Source organism: Mya arenaria, chromosome 1 (genome assembly GCF_026914265.1).
Source record: "Mya arenaria isolate MELC-2E11 chromosome 1, ASM2691426v1".
Lineage (NCBI taxonomy): Eukaryota > Metazoa > Mollusca > Bivalvia > Myida > Myidae > Mya > Mya arenaria.
The window spans coordinates 22,252,336-22,275,915 of NC_069122.1; the positions used below are offsets into that span (position 1 = coordinate 22,252,336).

Consider the following 23,580-nt stretch of genomic DNA (forward strand, 5'->3'; position numbering starts at 1 on the left):
AGGTTCAGCAAAAATACATATATCAGGTCAAGCAAAACTACATATACCAGGTTCAGCAAAACTGCGTACACCAGGTCAAGCAAAACTACATAAACCAGGTTCAGCAAAACTACATAAACTAGGTTCAGCAAAACAACATACACCAGTTCAAGCAAAACTACATACACCAGGTCAAGCAAAACTACATACACCAGGTTCAGCAAAACTACATATACCAGGTCAAGCAAAATTACATAAACCAGGTTCAGCAAAACTACATATGTTAAGTACAGCTAGTATGGAAAATTACACATATATGTTACATTTTGAACAGAACAGGTTCATAACCAGAAATCTGAAACATTTATTAAGTTTAGCATCCTTATATGTTATTGCTACAATTCTAATTCCTAATGAGATCATTTAACATGATATGATCAGTCTTGCCAGTAAAAGTAGATATTCAACTAATAAGAATGATTGCTGGTAAAATGATATATATAACATGAAAATAAGGAATTGCCATGCAAAATACACATGTGACTGCTCAGAAAAAGTAGAGTATGCTGACACTTCAACAATGATAAACATAACACTGACAAATTATATATACACAGTGTGGACATACCACGTGGTTTGTGACGTCACATTTAGTTATAACGTGAAGTAAAATACCGCTCGACTCAAAAAGGATTATCGCTGTGTGTTATTTTTATATCAATTTTTATAAAACCTTAGCGGAGGCTAAGCGGAACAAGAGCCGTTGTAAGACAGCGCTTGACTACGCCACTTTGACTTAGAATACAAAAATGATGTAATAATACCAAGTTTGGTCTCTTTATGTCAAACCTAACTAAAATTATTCGATACATAAGGTGACGTTGATGCTGCCATCCCACCAGCCCGCCCAAACAATGACGCAAGTCATTCAAATAACTTGATTTCCCATTATGAAAATGTGGTTAAGAATATACAAATATGCCTTTCAAAGGAAATTTAAAAAAAAAAATAAAATAAAAATAATAAAAAATTCAAGGGCCATAATTTGTATTTAGGCTTAAAACGGAGTTATGTTTCTTGTTGTAAGATGGTTGTAAATAATTTTGAATTTTATTAAAAGAATTTAATGAACGGTGTAGAAGTTTTTTTTATTAAAATCCCAACTTGCCCATAACTTTTACTTGCCTAAAACTTTAACCTAAGTCAATCAGGGGCCATAACTTGTATTAAGGATATGGAGTTATGTAACCTCATTGGGTGATGGTCCTGAACAATTGTGTGAAGTATTAAGTCAATTGAATGAAGGGTATAGAAGTTATTAAACAATATCCCAACCTGCCCTAAAACTTTAACCTAAGTTCCATAGTCAATCGGGGGCCAACATTTGTACAAAAAATAATATGGAGTTATCTAACCTCATTATGTGATGGCTCTGAACACCTGTGTGAAGTATTAAGTCAATTGAATGAGTTTTAAGTGAAAATCCCAACTTGCCCTAAAACTTTAACCTGCCCTAAAACTTTAACCTAAGTCAATCAGGGGCCATAACTTGTATTTAGGATAATATGGAGTTATGTAACCTCATTGTGTGATGGTCCTGAACAACTGTGTGAAGTATTAAGTCAATTGAACAAAGGATATAGAAGTTATTAATAAATATTCCAACTTGTCCTAAAACTTTAACCGAAGTTCCATAGTCAATCAGGGGCCATTATCTGTGAAAAGAATAATATGGAGTTATCTAACCTCATCATGTGATGGCCCTGAACAACTGCGTGAAGTATTAAGTCAATTGAATGTAGTGTATTGGACTTATAAGTGAAAATCCCAACTTGCCCTAAAACTTTAACCAGACGCAGACGCCGACGCCGACGCTGGGGCGAGTAGTGTATCCCACCTTTTCTTCGAATAGTCGAGCTAAAAATGTACACTACACTCGGTTACTAAGCGAAATGTTGAGTAATTTATAGTTTTTTCAAAAATAGTGCGCAAATGCTGAAAATGGACAAAATATTGTTTGTTATGAAGAGAAGCAAATTACGTTTCTGGTCCAAAAAGTTATTTATATATATATTCACCATGTTTGCCTTAAAACGGATGTCTCGGAATGCATATTCTATCCTCAGGATATATACATACCTACAAGTAAGGGATACAGTATAAAGAAATATCAAATGTTTGTATTTAGTTATGACGAAAAGCAAAACCTATTTGGTTATGATGAAAAGCAGTTTATTAGGAACAATTGCCGACCTCTCACCATCTTGCAATGAGCCCACTTTGAACCTGTTGAGCATCTGTTATGTTTTACAGCAATTAAAAGACATATGACAACTACATGTCACTGCTAAGTACATTGTATGTCACTCAATTTATTGATCAGAAAACTTCATGATTCCAACAACATGTTGCATGTTCTTCATAAGCTTATCTGGTATTTTTTGACAAAAATGGAGTTTATGTGTTGTCGGTAGGTTAGAAGTGCACCTACATGTAGTTCACATTTAATTGTGTGTTCAATTGAAACAATTGAATGTAACTTAAACAAACGTTCATTGAAGTAAACGTTGCCATTTCGTCTTTTTTCATTATCAAACTTGATTAAATGCATATTGATAGACATATGTTAAAGTGGATACTTCAGTGATAAACCTTGATGTCGAACAACTAAAGCAAAACCATGTTTATCAGCACAATAAAGAGGGTCAATAATTTAATCAAACAAAATGTTTTCTTTTTTCAGAATGATGCGGCCTCCCCTTGCCATGGGGAAGAGCAGCAGGCGAGCAAAGAAAAAAACAAGGGGGAGGACGTAATTTCGTTTCATGCAAACATTAAGTGAGAAAAATGTTTCATGGCAAACAAAATGGCGGATTAAGAATGAAAAGTACTGATTCAGGTACCAATTTTTGCCTGGTATTAATGGACTTTTTCTTAAATTTTTTAAAAATGTATGCGTCCAGTATGTGGCTGAAAACATGTTCTTCGATCGACATCTTAGTTAGGTATCATAACTTTAAAGATAACTAGAGTTGTCACAGGAGTGACACGGCCTGGACACAGGAATGGCAAACCATTCCTTTGAAAAGAGGCCATAACTCCAAGGTTTAACCATTTTTCTATTTATAGTAACAGTGACCTTGACTTTGGCCCCACCAGCCCCAATATCGAACTTGACCTGTATCTTCTGATGTTACACCTGTGTACCAAAAATTGTTCAAATCTGTCAAGCCTTTCATGAGTTATCGTCCGGAAACCGTTTTTCTATTTTTAGTAACAGTGACCTTGACCTTGGCCCCACCAGCCCCAATATCGAACTTGACCTATATCTTCTGATGTTACACCTGTGTACCAAACTGTATCTTCTGATGTTACACCTGTGTACCAAAAATTGTTCAAATCTGTCTAGCCTTTCATGAGTTATCGTCCGGAAACCGTTTTTCTATTTTTAGTAACAGTGACCTTGACCTTGGCCCCACCAGCCCCAATATCGAACTTGACCTGTATCTTCTGATGTTACACCTGTGTACCAAAAATTGTTCAAATCTGTCCAGCCTTTCATGAGTTATTGTCCGGAAACCGTTTTTCTATTTTTAGTAACAGTGACCTTGACCTTGGCCCCACCAGCCCCAATATCGAACTTGACCTGTATCTTCTGATGTTACACCTGTGTACCAAAAATTGTTCAAATCTGTCAAGCCTTTCATGAGTTATCGTCCGGAAACCGTTTTTCTATTTTTAGTAACAGTGACCTTGACCTTGGCCCCACCAGCCCCAATATCGAACTTGACCTGTATCTTCTGATGTTACACCTGTGTACCAAAAATTGTTCAAATCTGTCAAGTCTTCATGAGTTATCGTCCGGAAACCGTTTTTCTATTTTTAGTAACAGTGACCTTGACCTTGGCCCCACCAGCCCCAATATCGAACTTGACCTATATCTTCTGATGTTACACCTGTGTACCAAACTGTATCTTCTGATGTTACACCTGTGTACCAAAAATTGTTCAAATCTGTCTAGCCTTTCATGAGTTATCGTCCGGAAACCGTTTTTCTATTTTTAGTAACAGTGACCTTGACCTTGGCCCCACCAGCCCCAATATCGAACTTGACCTGTATCTTCTGATGTTACACCTGTGTACCAAAAATTGTTCAAATCTGTCCAGCCTTTCATGAGTTATTGTCCGGAAACCGTTTTTCTATTTTTAGTAACAGTGACCTTGACCTTGGCCCCACCAGCCCCAATATCGAACTTGACCTGTATCTTCTGATGTTACACCTGTGTACCAAAAATTGTTCAAATCTGTCAAGCCTTTCATGAGTTATCGTCCGGAAACTGTTTTTCTATTTTTAGTAACAGTGACCTTGACCTTGGCCCCACCAGCCCCAATATCGAACTTGACCTATATCTTCTGATGTTACACCTGTGTACCAAACTGTATCTTCTGATGTTACACCTGTGTACCAAAAATTGTTCAAATCTGTCTAGCCTTTCATGAGTTATCGTCTGGAAACCGTTTTTCTATTTTTAGTAACAGTGACCTTGACCTTGGCCCCACCAGCCCCAATATTGAACTTGACCTGTATCTTCTGATGTTACACCTGTGTACCAAAAATTGTTCAAATCTGTCCAGCCTTTCATGAGTTATTGTCCGGAAACCGTTTTTCTATTTTTAGTAACAGTGACCTTGACCTTGGCCCCACCAGCCCCAATATCGAACTTGACCTGTATCTTCTGATGTTACACCTGTGTACCAAAAATTGTTCAAATCTGTCAAGCCTTTCATGAGTTATCGTCCGGAAACCGTTTTTCTATTTTTAGTAACAGTGACCTTGACCTTGGCCCCACCAGCCCCAATATCGAACTTGACCTGTATCTTCTGATGTTACACCTGTGTACCAAAAATTGTTCAAATCTGACTAGCCTTTCATGAGTTATCGTCCGGAAACCGTTTTTTTATTTTTCGTAACAGTGACCTTGACTTTGGCCCCACCAGCCCCAATATCGAACTTGACCTGTATCTTCTGATGTTACACCTGTGTACCAAAAATTGTTCAAATCTGTCAAGCCTTTCATGAGTTATCGTCCAGAAACCGTTTTTCTATTTTTAGTAACAGTGACCTTGACCTTGGCCCCACCAGCCCCAATATCGAACTTGACCTGTATCTTCTGATGTTACACCTGTGTACCAAATTTTTTCAAATCTGTCTAGCCTTTCATGAGTTATCGTCCGGAAACCATGAAAACCGACAGACCGACCGACCGACCGACCGACCGACAGACTGACAGACAGACCAACAGACAAGCTCACTCCTATATACCCCCTCAAACTTCGTTTGTGGGGGTATAAAAAAAGTTATTGAAAAGATTGTGGCTTAGGAGGCAATGTTTACAAATAAACGTGTTCATTTTATCCACAATTTTTCGTATTTTCTCGGCAAATATGGCATATCGATGCATGTTGTAACTATGCTTGCATGTATATATTCCTATTTTCAAAACTTCATGGTTATTGCTCAACTGTACAAGCTTCCTGGCCGATTTTTTGTTCCTTAACCCCCCAATTTGTTTATTGCAAGCACATTATCCACATTTTGGTGAAATGTAAACAAACTTCTGCACAATTGTTTAGCCTTGAGAGGATACGTTTTTAGTTCTGAGAATCGCTAATGATGACGAGTCTTTGTATGGACTTCCAATTGATACACATGTAGATCTTATTGGGGGAGAAATCATGTCTTTGACTTCGCTTTTTTAACATGACGTAATGACAAGAGAGGGAGAGAGATTAGTTTTAATCTTCCTAGAGTTGATTCTAAATTGAGGGAAAGAATTGATAACAATATAATTTTATGAACTAATTGGTCCTTGAATAACGTTTAAATTATACAGCATTCTTCTTATGTCAGCATAAAAGTTAAAAAAAATAATTTGCTCAAACAAAATAAATTTTTATTTTAATTTTTTGAAGTAAGATCTTCCTTTTTGGGAAAAATATCTGGGAATTGTGAAAAAAATATCTGGAAATTGGGAAAATATGTCATTTTTCCCAATTGTGAAGTAGCCTAATTTCGGCCCCTAGCAAAGAAGGTGAAAAAGCCTTGGTACCATTGTATAAAGTCTCAATGCAATCCATCAAGTAATTGCTGAGATATTAACCTATGTGTGCTTACATGCAATACCTTAACCAGAATTTCTAAGTCGAATTATAAAGGGCAATTATTTTGCATTAAATGCAAACTAGAGTTATCTAACTTGGTAAATTAAGTAGGTTGGATGGTTGACAACCATTGTATAAAGTCTTAATGCAATATCTCAAGTAGTTGCTGAGATATTAACCTATGTGTGCTTACACGCAAAACCTTAACCAGAATTTCTAAGTCAAATAATAAAGGGCAATTATTTGCATTAAATGCAAACTAGAGTTATCTTACTTGGTTATATTAGTAGGTTGGATGGTTGAGTACCATTGTATCAAGTATCAATGCAATACCTCAAGAAGTTGCTGAGATATTTACCTATGTGTGCTTACACGCAAAACCTTAACCAGCATTTCTAAGTCAAATAATAAAGGCCTAATATTTGCATTATATTCAAATAATTGTTATATAACTTCATTAATTTAGTATGTAAGATAGTTGGGAATACATATCAAAAGTTTCAATGCAATAACTGATGTATTTACTGAGATAATGACTTAAAGGTGCTTACATGCAAAACCTTAACCAAGGTGTGACGCCAACGCCGACGCCAGGGTGAGTAGTATAGCTCTCCTTATTCTTCGAATAGTCGAGCTAAAAACTATGAATTACTCAACATGTCGCTTAGTTACTGAGTGTAGTGTACATTTTTCCGCTTAGCCTCCGCTAGGTTTTATAAAAATTGATAATAAATAACACACTTACAGCGATAATCCTTTTTGAGTTGAATGGTATTTTACTTCACGTTATAACTAAATGTGACGTCACAAACCACGTGGTATGTCCACACTGTATCATATTCAGACATGCTTTTCAGAGCTAAGTTTATGGAAATTGCAACTCAGAGATAAATATTGTAAAGTTGTATTTTAACAAAAATATATTCAAAGTCTTCATTGCTTTGCTTTTAAAAATGGATACACATTTTCATATCTTACAACTTATTTGATTGTTGACCCTACTTATGAATGAAAAACATGGCCTTGAAAGGCAATCTCATCTGGAATAAATGATTCAGTGAAAATGTTCCCAAATTTCATGCACACAATAATGGGTCATTTTGAGTCTGTTTTCCTGTAATGCGTCATATCTATAGCTACAAAAGGAAACCGAGAAAACATTCTTTATGATGTGCATTATATGAATGTGTAGCCATTTTACAGTCATTTCCTAAATAGAGTGTTACAAATGTTGGGGACCAGCAATATTTAATGGTGTAAAACAGAACTGACCTTATACTCACTCACTCAGATTGTTCAAACATTTTATGCCATAATTCATTTAGTTTCAGAAATGGTGACATAATTATGCAGTTTTTAACAATTTTTTATTCATTTTTGATAAAATTCTTTGTGTCTGAGTCATCCATATTTTATGTTAATAATTTTGGAATTTCACACCATTACATACCATAAAAAGAACAAGCACACTTGGAACTTCTTCACATTTGCACTCTGATATAATCTGTAAAGCTGCAAATGGCTATGTTGCCTACGGCACCCAACTATCACAAACAGAGTGGTGAAAGCCACAGTATGACCTACAGGGGGTAAGATGACAGGGGGCTCCTCCTCCACAGGTAAGTGTTTCAGGCCGGTCCACAGCTGGAACTGCTCCCAGTAGAACCTCAAAGTCCCCAGAGCACCCAATGACAATAGGCGGCGACGACGGTGGGATCGCAAATAGTGGCTTAGCACAGCCAGGGCCTGTAAAAGTAATATAATATGGCAGAACGGGTCTGTTCTGTATAAAAGGATTAAGTTAATCCCAGTTAACTGAGACACCAGGGCCTGTGATAGTAATTTATTATATGTTTTCTGGTGGGTCATTACAACAGCAAAAAATATCTATTTGATATTTCTACTATTTGAAATTTTAGCCCGCTCTCACCTTAAAATCAAACATATGCGCATTCAGGTCTGTAACACAATTTCAACAACGGAATGTTCCCATACAATTTGGAACACTTTTCTGAATCAAAATGCTTAACGTGTTGAAAGGTTTTCAGCATGCTACATTTGGTGAGAATAGTCATGTAATTGTAAATCACAGTAATATGAACATCTAAAGATAGCGTATGCTTGCTCATGAATTTCTTCACTAATACTTTTAGATTTTTATGCACACTCAATTTAATCATAACCATAGAGTATCAGTCACTTGAAACACTCATTTAATATGGGGTATACCCAAATAACAGTGGCGGGTCTACCGGGGGGGGGGGGGGCACATAAGGCCCGTGCCCCCCCCAGCGGGCCGGCAAGTAATGTTTTTAGTGGCACATCTTAATTGATTTAACTGTACAAATAAGTTGTTTTGTCACAATTTAAATTTTATGTCAGCATTTGAGCAAATAAACAACCTTATTATGGAGTATAATATAGTATGCGAAACGAAAAAGTCTTTTGAAAAATGACATCGGGGCCCAAACATTCGATAAAAAAAATCGGCGCCGCATTTTACACAGACAGCTGTTTTAAACTGTTAACATGTGTGCATTATATGTTTGTCATTGCTTTTAATAATGTCGTTGTGTGCCGACAAGATATGTATGTGCATGTTGTGCATTAAACAAAAGTTTAACAGTACAGTATCGTTGAGTGCAATCAATATACTGTAGTGTAGATTTATATAGCACTAATTTTAACCCATGAATATGTTTGTCTCAGGTGGACGAGTGGTTAACGACTGAGCCTAATAATTCGTCGACCCTGGTTTGATTCCCCAAAATGGCTAGATATCTTTGTTGTTTTTTTGAAAGGTTTATCTCAGTAAATGATATCTTTTTAATTCAATTTATCTGCGAAACATTATTAACAGTGAGGAAAAAAGTTAATTACATGTCATTATATGATTAAAATAATGCATTCAAAAAAAGTTTGATATGTCTATAATTAGTTATGCCCCTCCATTTAGAAAGTCCTGGATCCACCGCTGAATAATTACTAAAGTATGGAATAATACTCACTTCAATATGAAACCTTATCTGGAACTGTTACGGATAAAGCATTTTGGCATTTTAAAGAAAAACCTACTCTACACTTCAAACATGACTGGAGTTGTATTTGATTTACTACCAAGGTATGACCGCTAAGCCAAATGCATCAAAACAAAATGCCTTAAACATGTAAATTAAGCTTATACTTAAGGTTTCTTTTTACAATAAATGGACCCTCATGCAATATTACTCTGGATCTAATCACCCTCATCAGTGTGTGTATACCACATGATAACTTACGTCATATATGCTACGTCAGAAGTCATTTGAGTTTCATCAAACACTTTGACAAACCTGTTTCCAAAAAGCATGTTTTGGCAGTGCTCCGTCAGAAGGCCGTATTGTGAAAAGGTTTGTCGAAGTGTTTAAAGAAACTAAACTCTCAATCAAACTTTGGTAATGACCGAGGGCAGGGCTCCGTAAGCTGCGTAGACTGCGCTTTGTTTGATTTAAAATGGTGAAGAAATAGTGAAGTTATCTTTGTTTAAAGTATTTTCATACCAGTGGCTTACAAAATGCATATTCAACATGCTTAAGACTCTCGGCTGAAATGACTGGTGAGAAATCTTCACACACATTCTGTTCCATTTGGGACTAAACTCACCAACTGTAGCAGGTGGAAAGCTTGTCAATGACTTAAGTGCTTTGATTTAATTGTAAAAGTGTATAATATGCAGTTAGTAATGGTTGAAGGTTGTAAGTATGTATTTTTAGTTTTTTACACAAGTAAATGGTTTGACGCAACACATCTCATAACTATTTACGGTAATTTGTGTACATACAAGCAATCTTTATCAAAAATTGTCAAGTGACATAAAAAAATATACTTATAAATAAAATTTAACCAAAAAAAAATATCATAGGATAAAAAAAAAAATTAACATCATTTAAAACCTTTAGGTTTGATATCTTATGCAAAATGAGCATTTAATTGCATCTTCAATAGATCCATGTTTTTCAAAGTTCTCCAGACTAATTTCCCGGGAAAAAACCTGTCCCAATCCAACAAACAAGATTCTATTTTTGACTGATAGTATCTAGTTCCCCGGCCAAGGCCAAATTGTAAACACAAATATATACATGTATTGTTTTGTTTCAGTAAGCGTTCATTTTTTAACCTTTTTGCTTTTTATATTGGAATTTCTAAAGTAATTGCATTTTCTATGGTTTTAATTGTATAATTACACAAAAACACAGCTTCTTCACACTATATAAACTGCACAACACATTATAAATACTCAGCACAGCGCTACTTTAAGCAAGCTACTTATTATGCAGAATACAGCTCTGTAGCCATTGGAGCAGAATGGTACTGTAAATTAGGTTGATGACCATTGCAGTTCTTACAGCACTGGTGTTGCCCGTCCGCGCATTAATTCATCAAATGTTAAAAATGTTAGAATCTGATTTATGGTTATAAAAGTTTGCATGCCTAGTGGCCTTCATCCTTAACACTATATAGGTAATAATGAAAAGAAAACATAAACACTGATACAAGCAATCCCTTCTCTATATACATGCAATATGATAAAAAAAATTGTTCCTTATACAAAGGTATACTTGTATCCAGTAAAACTGAGGCACCTTAGACCGTGGTGACAGTAACAGGATCACAAGTAGTGTTTTAGCACTGCGAAGGTGGAGACAATGTCGGGTACACCAGTAGGGTCTTAGCGCTGTGCAAGAAGGTGGAGACAATGACAGGCACACCAGAAGGGTCTTAGCACTGCGCTAGAAGGTGGAGACAATGATGAAGGGTACACTAGTAGGGACTTAGCACTGCACTAGAAGGTGGAGACAATGACAGGCACACCAGTAGGGACTAAGCACTGTGCTAGAAGGTGGAGACAATGACGGGCACATCAGTAGGGACTTAGCACTGCGTTAGAAGGTGGAGACAATGACGGGCACACCAGTAGGGACTTAGCACTGCGTTAGAAGGTGGAGACAATGAAGGGCACACCAGTAGGGACTTAGCACTGCGCTAGAAGGTGGAGACAATGACGGGCACACCAGTAGGGACTAAGCACTGCGCTAGTAGGTGGAGACAATGACGGGCACACCAGTAGGGACTTAGCACTGCGTTAGAAGGTGGAGACAATAAAGGGCACACCTGTAGGGACTTAGCACTGCGCTAGAAGGTGGAGACAATGACGGGCACACCAATAGGGACTTAGCACTGCGTTAGAAGGTGGAGACAATGAAGGGCACACCAGTAGGGACTTAGCACTGCGCTAGAAGGTGGAGACAATGAAGGGCACACCAGTAGGGACTTAGCACTGCGCTAGAAGGTGGAGACAATGACGGGCACACCAGTAGGGACTAAGTACTGCGCTGGAAGGTGGAGACAATGACAGGCCCACCAGTAGGGACTTAGCACTGCGTTAGAAGGTAAAGACAACTAGAGCTATCACTGAAGGTGATTAATACCCCCGAACCCCGCCTCTCATTATGATTTATCATTGTATGAAGTTTTATGCTATTCCATCTAGAAGTTTTCAAGTTACTGTCCAGACAAAAGTTTGACAAAAAAACAACAACACAGAAAAAGGCAATAACTCTGTAATTTGCTCAGATAGTGTAGTGATTCATGTACACTGAACTCTTTCTTATAGTGCTGTACCATTGTATAAAGTTTTATTACATTCCATCCGGTAGTTTTCAAGTTTTGTTCCGGACAAGAAAAAAGTAACAAAGGGCAATAACTCTGTAATTGGCTGAAATAGAATTGCAGTTCCTGTACACTACACTTCCTCTCATTATGATCTATCACTGTATGAAGATTTATTTAATTCCATCCAATAGTTTTCAAGTTATGCTCCGGACAAGAAAAAGTAACAAAGGGCAGTAACTGTGTAATGAGCTGAAATAGAATTGCGGTTCCTGTACACTGCACTCCCACTCATTATGATCTATCACTGTATGAAGTTTTATTAAATTCCATCCTATAGTTTTCTGGCTCAGGACAAGAAAAAGTAACAAAGGGCAGTAACTCTGTAATTAGCTAAAATAGAATTTCGGTTCCTGTACACTGCACTCCCACTCATTATGATATATCACTGTATGAAGTTTTATTAAATTCCATCCAATAGTTTTCAAGTTATGCTCTGGACAAGAAAAGGTAAAAAAGGGCAGTAACTGTGTAATTAGCTGAAATAGAATTGCGGTTTCTGTACACTGCACTCCCTCTCATAACGATATATCACTGTATGAAGTTTTATTAAATTCCATCCAATAGTTTTCAGGTTATGCTCCGGACAAGAAAAAGTAACAAAGGGCAGTAACTCTGTAATTAGCTGAAATAGAATTGCAGTTCCTGTACACTACACTTCATCTCATTATGATCTATCACTGTATGAAGTTTTATTAAATTCCATCCAATAGTTTTCAAGATATGCCCTGGACAAGAAAAAAGTAACAAAGGGCAGTTACTCTGTAATTAGCAGAAATAGAGTTATAATTCTTGCGCACTGCACTTTCTCTCATTGTGCTTTGCCATTGTATTAAGTTTTAATGAATTCCATCGAGTAGTTTGCAAGTTAATGTCTGGAAAAAAAAATGACAGCAAAAAAATAAAATAAAGGGCAATAACTCAGTAATAAGCTAAAGTAGAGTTAGGGTTCTTGAACATTGCACTTCCTCCCATTGTGCTTTACCATTGTATGAAGTTGCAATGAATTCCATCCAGTACTTTTCAAGTTATACTCCGGACAAAAAAAGTAACAAAGGGCAATAACTCAGTAATAAGCAAGAATAGAGTTATGGTTATTGTACACTGCACTTCCTCTCATTATGCTCTACCATTGTATAAAGTTTAATCCAATTCCATCCAGTAGTTTCACAATAATCAAGAATAGTGTATGATGTCTATACACATGAATATACTTACATATGACAAGAGAATCCCCATGCCAAACACACAGACTATAAAGACAAAGAGGCTAGCTCCTGTTGACTGCTCCCTGTTGACTGCTCCCCATTTTACATTCCTCCCTGACATGAGAGTCACAACTCCAAACAGGCTGGTCCAGAGGTCACGAAAGGTCATGGTCATGGCCCCAAACACCAGATGGCCCAGGCTAGAGAAAGCCAACAGTAGGATGGAGAATAAAGCCTAAAATTAAAGAAAGTGAGAAAAATTCACCTGCAATTGGTTAAAACTAAGAGTGACAATAAGTTATTGAGAGTTGCAGCAATAACAAACATTTTTTTAAATATGCAGTTTAGAATATAGAATATTTCTATCACATAAATGACTTGACAAACTCAGTAAAAGAGAAGCAAGAGTTCACATCCCTACACATGTCAGTTCCCTGTTGTTACAGTGAGGAAGTACAGCCTCAAGGATTATCTATATTTTAACCATCACTGATACATATATTTGAGGCCCAAACAGTTGATTTACCAGATATTTTTATCAGTCAATGGATGCAGCTTATCTTTTAATAAGATAATCCACAATTTTTTTTTTATCAGGGCCTAAAGGTGAAGTTACTATGATCATGGAATTTGTGCATCAATGCATTTAACAGTGAAATCTTCCCTAGTATGCATAAAGAAATACTAAATGCACGTATATTTCCATTGAAGTTGTTTTATTAGAGGCATTTATCCCTACACAAACTTCTGGCGACTTGACCGAAGACATACAAAACTTTTAAACGTTTATTTGAAAAAAAAATTGCAATATATTTGTCAAAACGCAGACAACTTACAAAGAGTATGATCATCTCCCTGCGAGCCTTCCTATATACGTCCCCAAACCTGGCAAACTGTGGGTGAAATCTCAGCGCCCTCAAACCTCTCACCATGGTAACAAACAGCAACACTCCCACCATGCTCCGGAGTATCTGATCAATCAAAGTAGGCTTGCTTCATATAAAATGTACTGATTCATGACCTTTTCATACATTATTTCATTTTTTTATCATTTCAACAATTGAATGTCAAATTAAGGTAAATACCTATGCAATGGTTGTTTGTCACAGTAGTCAATTTTGGGGGATATTTTTTAAACATAAAAAATACCTATTCTTTAGTATTTACTTACTTGAAAAAATGTTTTTTAACTTTTATTTAAAATGGTAGGTAAATTTTTAATGTTTACAACACATTGCCAAGCATTTGTCTGTTCAAACTCAAGAAAAAAGAAAAGAAACACAAGGCTTATTACCTCATCCCATAATGTGACAAAGACGACGTTGACATGTTTTTCATAGTATGTGCTCCTGAATTGCTCCACAATGTCAGCAATGATGGCAAACCGGTAGATGAAACAGCCGCAGAAGGCAGCAGACACAATACTTATCACCAACTGAAACAATGGAAATATACAATATAGCATAACATGTATGTTAAAAATGCTTTAAAACTGAATCAGTTAGATACGGAGAAATAGTTAAGTATGTTGAATATTTAAACATTTCTGTTCTTCATTAAAACGTAAGGAACTTTTTCATTGTTAATTCACATTTGTGTCATATAAATGATAGATCCACTTGTACTGTAGATCCACTTGTACTGTAGACCCACTTGTACTGTAGATCTACTTGTACTGCAGATCTATTTGTACTGTAGATTTGTTTGTACTGTGCATCCACTTGTACTGTGCATCCACTTGTACTCTATATCTGCTTGAACTGTAGATCCACTTGTACTGTGCATCCACTTGTACTGTATATCCACTTGTACTGTATATCTGCTTGTACTGTGCATCCACTTGTACTGTAGATCCACTTGTACTGTAGATCTGCTTGTAATGTGCATCCACTTGTACTGTGCATCCACTTGTTCTGTATATCTGCTTGAACTGTAGACCCACTTGTACTGTAGACCCACTTGTACGGTAGATCCACTTGTACTGTGCATCCACTTGTACTGTAGATCCACTTGTACTGTGCATCCACTTGTACTGTACATACACTTGTACTGTGCATCCCCTTGTACTGTATATCTTCTTGTACTGTAGATCCACTTGTACTGTAGATCCACTTGTACTGTAGATCCACTTGTACTGTAGATTCACTTGTACTGTAGATCTGCTTGTACTGCACATCCACTTGTACTGTAGATCCACTTGTACTGTAGATCCACTTGTACTGTAGATTCACTTGTACTGTAGATCTGTTTGTACTGTAGATCTGCTTGTACTGTAGATCCACTTGTACTGTAGATCCACTTGTACTGTAGATTCACTTGTACTGTAGATCTGTTTGTACTGTAGATCTGCTTGTACTGTAGATCCACTTGTACTGTGCATTCACTGGTACTGTGCATCCACTTGTACTGTAGATCTGCTTGTACTGTAGATCCACTTGTACTGTAGATCCACTTGTACTGTGCATTCACTGGTACTGTGCATCCACTTGTACTGTAGATCCGCTTGTACTGTAGATCCACTTGTACTGTAGATTCACTTGTACTGTAGATCTGCTTGTACTGTAGATCTGCTTGTACTGTAGATCCACTTGTACTGTAGATCCACTTGTACTGTGCATCCAATTGTACTGTAGATCTGCTTGTACTGAACATCCACTTGTACTGTAGACCCACTTGTACTGTAGATTCACTTATACTGTACATCCACTTGTACTGTGGATCCACTTGTACTGTACATCCACTTGTACTGTACATCCACTTGTACTGTACATCCACTTGTACTGTATATCCACTTGTACTGTATATCCACTTGTACTGTATATCCACATGTAATGTAGATCCACTTGTACTAAACATCCACTAGTACTGTACATCCACTTGTACTGTAGATCCACTTGTACTGAACATCCACTTGTACTGTAGATCCACTTGTACTGTAGATTCACTTGTACTGTATATCCACTTGTACTGTACATCCACTTGTACTGTAGATCCACTTGTACTGTATATCCACTTGTACTGTAGATTCACTTGTACTGTAGATCCACTTGTACTGTACATCCACTTGTACTGTAGATCCACTTGTACTGTATATCCACTTGTACTGTATATCCACATGTAATGTAGATCCACTTGTACTAAACATCCACTTGTACTGTACATCCACTTGTACTGTAGATCCACTTGTACTGAACATCCACTTGTACTGTAGATCCACTTGTACTGTAGATTCACTTGTACTGTAGATCCACTTGTACTGTGGATCCACTTGTACTGAACATCCACTTGTACTGTGCATCCATTGTACTGTACATCCACTTGTACTGTAGATCCACTTGTACTGTACATCCACTTGTACTGTAATTCCACTTGTACTGTGCATCCACTTGTACTGTACATACACTTGTACTGTAGATCTGCTTGTACTGTAGATCCACTTTTTTCTGTATATCTACTTGTACTTTATATCTGCTTGTACTTTATATCCACTTGTTCTATAGATCAAAGTGTAATATAGTTTCACTTTAACTGTATATCTACTTGTACTGTAGATCCACAAGGACTGAATATCTACTTGTACTGTAGATCCACAAGGACTGTACTTGTCAGTAGATCCACAAGGACTGTATATCTACTTGTATTGTGGATCCACAAGGACTGTATATACACTTGTCAGTAGATCCACAAGGACTGTATATCTACTTGTACTGTAGATCCACAAGGACTGTATATCTACTTGTACTGTAGATCCACAAGGACTGTATATATACTTGTACTGTATATCCACAAGGACTGTATATATACTTGTACTGTAGATCCACAAGGACTGTATATATACTTGTACTGTAGATCCACAAGGACTGTATATATACTTGTACTGTGGATCCACAAGGACTATATATCTTCTTGTACTGTAGATCCACAAGGACTGTATATCTTCTTGTACTGTAGATCCACAAGGACTGTATATACACTTGCCAGTAGATCCACAAGGACTGTATATCTACTTGAACTGTAGATCCACAAGGACTGTATATATACTTGTACTGTAGATCCACAAGGACTGTATATATACTTGTACTGTAGATCCACAAGGACTGTATATCTACTTGTACTGTAGATCCACAAGGACTGAATATATACTTGTACTGTAGATCCACAAGGACTATATATCTTCTTGTACTGTAGATCCACAAGGACTGTATATCTTCTTGTACTGTAGATCCACAAGGACTGTATATCTACTTGTACTGTAGATCCACAAGGACTGAATATATACTTGTACTGTAGATCCACAAGGACTATATATCTTCTTGTACTGTAGATCCACAAGGACTATATATCTACTTGTACTGTAGATCCACAAGGACTGTATATCTACTTGTACTGTAGATCCACAAGGACTGTATATATACTTGTACTGTATATCCACAAGGACTGCATATCCACTTGAACTGTAGATCTACAAGGACTTTATATCCACTTGTACTGTACTGTATTTCCACTTGTAATGTACATCCACAATAACTGTATATCCACTTGTATTGTAGATCTACAAGGACTTTATATCCACTTGTATTGTAGATCCACAATGACTGTATATCCACTTGTACTGTATATCCACTTGTACTGTATATCCTCTTGTACTGTACTGTATTTCCACTTGTAATGTAGATACACAATAACTGTATATCCACTTGTACTGTACTGTATACCCACTTGTACTGTATATCCACAAGAACTGTATATCCACTTGTACTGTACTGTATATCCACTTGTACTGTATATCCACAAGAACTGTATATCCGCTTGTACTGTAGATCCACAAAAACTGTATATTCACTTGTACTGTATATCCACTTGTACTGTATATTCACTTGAACTGTAGATCCACTTGAACTGTTTATCCACTTAAACTGTAGATCCACTTGAACTGTATATCCACTTGTACTGTATATCTACCAAGTCTTGTACTGTATTTTTATTTTTTATTTTATTATACCATTCTGAATTCAAGATGTTTATATTTATCATTAAAAAAAAAATCATACACTGAGAACATTCCAGAGATTGAAGAGGAAATCTCGGCCATCCTGTATTATCCCCAGCACCAGCGTCTTTATGGACAGCGGCATTATCACAAAGAACAGCAGCTTAAATGGACAAGTATATACAGTTGATCAAAGCAGATATTGCACAGGGTTATACATATATCACAGACACTAATTAGTATTATCCTATAATGCATTCCTAATAAAGTGATGCCCAATGCATGTTAAACTTAGTGTTGGATAATCGGACAAATTTCAGTATCTTAAATCAAATCAGAAATAACTGAAATTGTTCTTCCATACATTCAAAACTATCATGAATAACAATATGTTCATATTATTAGTGATATCTTCCAGTGACTCAGTTATTTCCCTAACATGTTATTGACTTTTGGAGATCATGGTTACATCGGTCAGTGCTCTTTGAAAAGCTACGGTCATAATGTGGAATGCTCAGTATGAAAAACTTGTAGATTTTGATATGTAGTTGAAAACTTTCAGGTAAATGGTTTTTTTACAATTATGAAAACTCATCATGTTAGAAGATAATGTATTGGTCGAACAAAATGTTAGTTTTAGAGAGTGATTACAGTCAAACCTGGTTGAATGGTCACCTGCTTTAACTTTGATTATGGCTGAAAAAAAGACTAATCGAAAGTGTTTGACTCTAAAAGAACGTGTCGAGTGTATAAAGTTATTAGAAAATGGCAGTAGTGCAAAAAGTGTTGCCAAGGAATTTAACTGTGGACGGACTCAAATCAATTTCTTACTAAAGCGTAAGCGTTAAATTGTGGAGGAGAATGAAAGCAATGGAAATCTAAACGCAAAAAGACAGAGGAAAATTACAGGAAATATGTATGCACATGTAGTTGTGTAAATGTGTAGACTGATCTGTGGTGTGTTTTGTTTATGCTATGCATCAACATTTATTTAATGAACGGACTACTTTAAAAAGTGAACTAAAATGTACTTGTACATATCGTTGTGAAAATGTGTAGACTGATATGTGGTGTGTTTTGTTTATGCCTTGTATCAACATTTATCTAATGTTTTTTTTATTTATGTAATTGATTGTGGTGTGAGGTGGTGGTTAAAATACATACTCCACCTCTGAATAAAGCTAAAGTGGCGAAAAAGTGTCAAACCTGGATTAAGTGGCCACCTGTCTTAAGCAGCCACATTGATCATTTCCCAAGGGTGGCCACTTAATACAGGTTTGACTGTATTTTCAAATCATTTTGAAGACAAGTCAGTGGATTAATTTCAGCCATGAGGTTGTTGAGTTTTGCTATGAAATGTCTTAGACTCCCTAGGAGCATTACAGCTAAAGGGGAGTCTAGAAACCTTGGAATATCATATTCAGAGTTACGTTTACAGAGCATGCTTGAAATAACAAGCAACACATGCATGAACTAGGACGAAATTCGTTATACTAAACACATGGCAGCCAATTAATCATTCTGCATGAAATGTCTACGGGGTAATTTAAGGTCATGACCAACCTCTCAACCAAGTTTGAGGACCATAGGGCCAAGTGTTCTCTTTATATTTTGACTGGACAAAGTTTCAGTGTTTAAGGTCACTGTAGCCCTGATTTTTTACCTACTGACCACAAAATCTATAGGGATCATTTGCTGGTCATGCCCAACATCCCTACAAAGTATGAGAACAGTAGACCTTGGTACTCAAGTTATTAATTGGAGAAGCTTTCTGTGTCCTAGGTCAACAAAATGTGACCTACCTACTGACTTCAAAATCAAAAGAAGTCATCTGCTGGTCATGACCAACCTCCCCACCATGTTTGAGAACCTTAGGCACAAGCGCTCTTTAGTTCTCAATCAGACAAGGTTTTGTCTATTGACGAAACCACATGTGCAAAGCCATGTAAAACCGCTTCTTTGAAGGCGGTATAAAAAGATAAAAACGTTTTAACTTTTTCAAGACTTTTTTGCACTTAATAAAATCAGATATCAAAAAAATAAATGTGTTAAATGTTTAGAAAAATGCTTGTTTCAATGATAAAACCTCATTTTAATTCGAGGTCTTATTGATGTTAATTATTTTTTAAAAATGTGGCAGAAAATGCTCTATTTTGCTGATCAGCATTAGTACAATATTAAACACTGAAAAAACAGCATAAGTATGTTTAGTATTCATAGTGCTATTGGAATTTTATTTGTCTTAGGCTTGGATTTACAAAATTCAGTTCAAATGAGCATCTGCCAGCTGCTGTTTTTCATAAAATTAAGTAGAATAACTCAAACTATGTTTTGGAGTGAATCCTTTTAAAAGTAATTAAAGTATCTCTTACTTCACAAGCCAACAGCACATTATCCCAGGTAGTGACATATCTAAACAGCTGAGTAGAAGTGACCTTGACAAGGGAACTAACTCCTCCAGTAGGGGACATCTCTGTTAGAAGACGGACAGATGTGAACAGGTTGGTTGGCGGGTTATACAAGGTAGCCTCAACAAACACAGCCTTCGTCCGTCTGTCCAGCCAGCCAGTCTGCATCAACTCTTGTATCTGGCTTGATGCTGCCCACCTTTTAATAACAAGATTTATCTGATTGCAAAAGGATTAAAATCACATATTATCTAAAAAAAATCTTAACATTTGTTTTCATTATCCTAATAATTTGTTTATCCTTTTTGTTTTTTACCCAAAACTACATGTATTGAAACATTTATCTATTGTCAACTGCAGATTTATGTTGAGGATTGTGTTTAAATCCATTGTATGTACTGTATGACTTGTATGCTATTGGTCAGGCATCAAATTTTGGTAAATTATAAGTCAAAATAGGGCCATATCTCAATCAAATATTGGTACTTTGTAGCCAAAGTCTTAACATGTATTTTATGATGTTGAACATGTGAACTAAAATTATTTTAATCAGTCAACTCTGTCATGAACTATTACATAGAAACCATATTTTGGGCATAGTTGAACAGGGGCCATAACTTCTTCTTAAATTGTACGTAGTTTGTAACCAAGGTCAAACTTGCATACCAAGGACAAACTTGCATGACCTTATTTTAACATGTTAACCAAAATATATTCAAGTCTGTACGCACAACAAGGTCTAAATATATATATATACATATATATATATATGATTTTTATTTACCAATTATTACAAATCCACCGTCATCATACATCCTGTGTCTCCCCTGTATCAACATACCTGCTCTGACTAAGCTGCAGTATAAATCCACTGCAGTCATACATCCTGCGTCTCCCCTGTATCCACATACCTGGTCTGATAAATCCACTGCCTTCATACTTTCTGTGTCTCGCCTGTATCCACATACCTGGTCTGACAAATCCACTGCTGTCATACTTCCTGTGTCTCCCCTGTATCCACATACCTTGTCTGATAAGCTGCAGTACAAATCCACTGTCATCATACTTCCTGTGTCTCCCCTGTATCCACATATCTGGTCTGACAAATCCACTGCTGTCATACTTCCTGTGTCTCCCCTGTATCCACATACCTGGTCTGACAAATCCACTGCTGTCATATTTCCTGTGTCTTCCCTGTATCCACATACCTGGTTTGACAAATCCACTACCGTCATACTTCCTGTGTCTCCGCTGTAACCACATACCTGGTCTGACTAAGCTGCAGTACAAATCCACTGCCGTCATACATCCCGTGTTTCCCCTGTATCCACATACCTGATCTGACTAAGCTGCAGTACAAATCCACTGCAGTCTTACTTCCTGTGTCTCCCCTGTATCCACATACCTGGTCTGACTAAGCTGCAGTACAAATCCACTGCTGTCATACTTCCTGTGTCTCCCCTGTATCCACATACCTGGTCTGACTAAGCTGCAGTACAAATCCACTGCTGTCATACTTCCTGTGTCTCCCCTGTATCCACATACCTGGTCTGACTAAGCTGCAGTACAAATCCACTGCCGTCATACATCCTGTGTTTCCCCTGTATCCACATACCTGGTCTGACAAATCCACTGCTGTCATACTTCCTGTGCCTCCCCTGTATCCACATACCTGGTCTGACAAATCCACTGCCATCATACTTCCTGTGTCTCCCCTGTATCCACATACCTGGTCTGACAAATCCACTGCCGTCATACTTCCTGTGTCTCCGCTGTAACCAAATACCTGGTCTGACAAATCCACTGCTGTCATACGTCCTGTATCTCCCCTGTATCCACATACCTGGTCTGACAAATCCACTGCCATCATACTTCCTGTGTCTCCCCTGTATCCACATAACTGGTCTGACTAAGCTGCAGTTCTAATCCGCTGTCATCATACATCCAGTGTCTCCCCTGTATCCACATACATACCTGGTCTGACTAAGCTGCAGTACAAATCCACTGTCATTATACTTCCTGTGTCTCCCCTGTATCCACATACCTGGTCTGACAAATCCACTGCCGTCATACTTCCTGTATCTTCCCTGTATCCACATACCTGGTCTGACAAATCCACTGCCGTCATACTTCCTGTGTCTCCCCTGTATCCACATACCTGGTCTAACAAATCCACTGCCATCATACTTCCTGTGCCTCCCCTGTATCAACATACCTGGTCTGATAAGCTGCAGTACAAATCCACTGCCGTCATACATCCTGTGTTTCCCCTGTATCCACATACCTGGTCTGAATAAGCTGCAGTACAAATCCACTCCTGTCATACATCCCGTGTTTCCCCTGTATCCACATACCTGGTCTGACTAAGCTGCAGTACAAATCCACTGCCGTCATACATCCTGTGTTTCCACTGTATCCACATACCTGGTCTGACTAAGCTGCAGTACAAATCCACTCCTGTCATACATCCCGTGTTTCCCCTGTATCCACATACCTGGTCTGACTAAGCTGCAGTACAAATCCACTGCTGTCATACATCCTGGGTTTCCCCTGTATCCACATACCTGGTCTGACTAAGCTGCAGTACAAATCCACTGCTGTCATACTTCCTGTGTCTCCCCTGTATCCACATACCTGGTCTGACAAATCCACTGCCATCATACTTCCTGTGTCTCCCCTGTATCCACATACCTGGTCTGACAAATCCACTGCCGTCATACTTCCTGTGCCTCCCCTGTATCCACATACCTGGTCTGACTAAGCTGCAGTACAAATCCACTGCTGTCATACTTCCTGTGTCTCCCCTGTATCCACATACCTGGTCTGACTAAGCTGCAGTACAAATCCACTGCCGTCATACATCCTGTGTTTCCCCTGTATCCACATACCTGGTCTGACAAATCCACTGCTGTCATACTTCCTGTGCCTCCCCTGTATCCACATACCTGGTCTGACAAATCCACTGTCATCATACTTCCTGTGTCTCCCCTGTATCCACATACCTGGTCTGACAAATCCACTGCTGTCATACTTCCTGTGTCTCCGCTGTAACCAAATACCTGGTCTGACAAATCCACTGCCGTCATACTTCCTGTATCTACCCTGTATCCACATACCTGGTCTGA

At 37.6% G+C, this 23,580-nt stretch overlaps 1 protein-coding gene across 4 annotated transcripts in view; it reads right to left on the minus strand.

The window, feature by feature from the left end:
• The window catches only part of LOC128232845 (uncharacterized), a 383,378-nt gene that overhangs the window by 11,761 nt on the left and 348,037 nt on the right, over positions 1 to 23,580 (minus strand). For all 4 annotated transcript variants that reach the window (XM_052946615.1, XM_052946639.1, XM_052946631.1 and 1 more), the window contains 6 exons: positions 20,420 to 20,654; positions 18,109 to 18,210; positions 14,352 to 14,492; positions 13,894 to 14,028; positions 13,068 to 13,292; positions 7,725 to 7,886 (listed from right to left, as the gene is read on the minus strand). In XM_052946615.1, the coding sequence (XP_052802575.1) occupies positions 7,725 to 7,886; positions 13,068 to 13,292; positions 13,894 to 14,028; positions 14,352 to 14,492; positions 18,109 to 18,210; positions 20,420 to 20,654 (1,000 nt within the window). The remainder of the gene's footprint in view (positions 1 to 7,724; positions 7,887 to 13,067; positions 13,293 to 13,893; positions 14,029 to 14,351; positions 14,493 to 18,108; positions 18,211 to 20,419; positions 20,655 to 23,580) is intronic.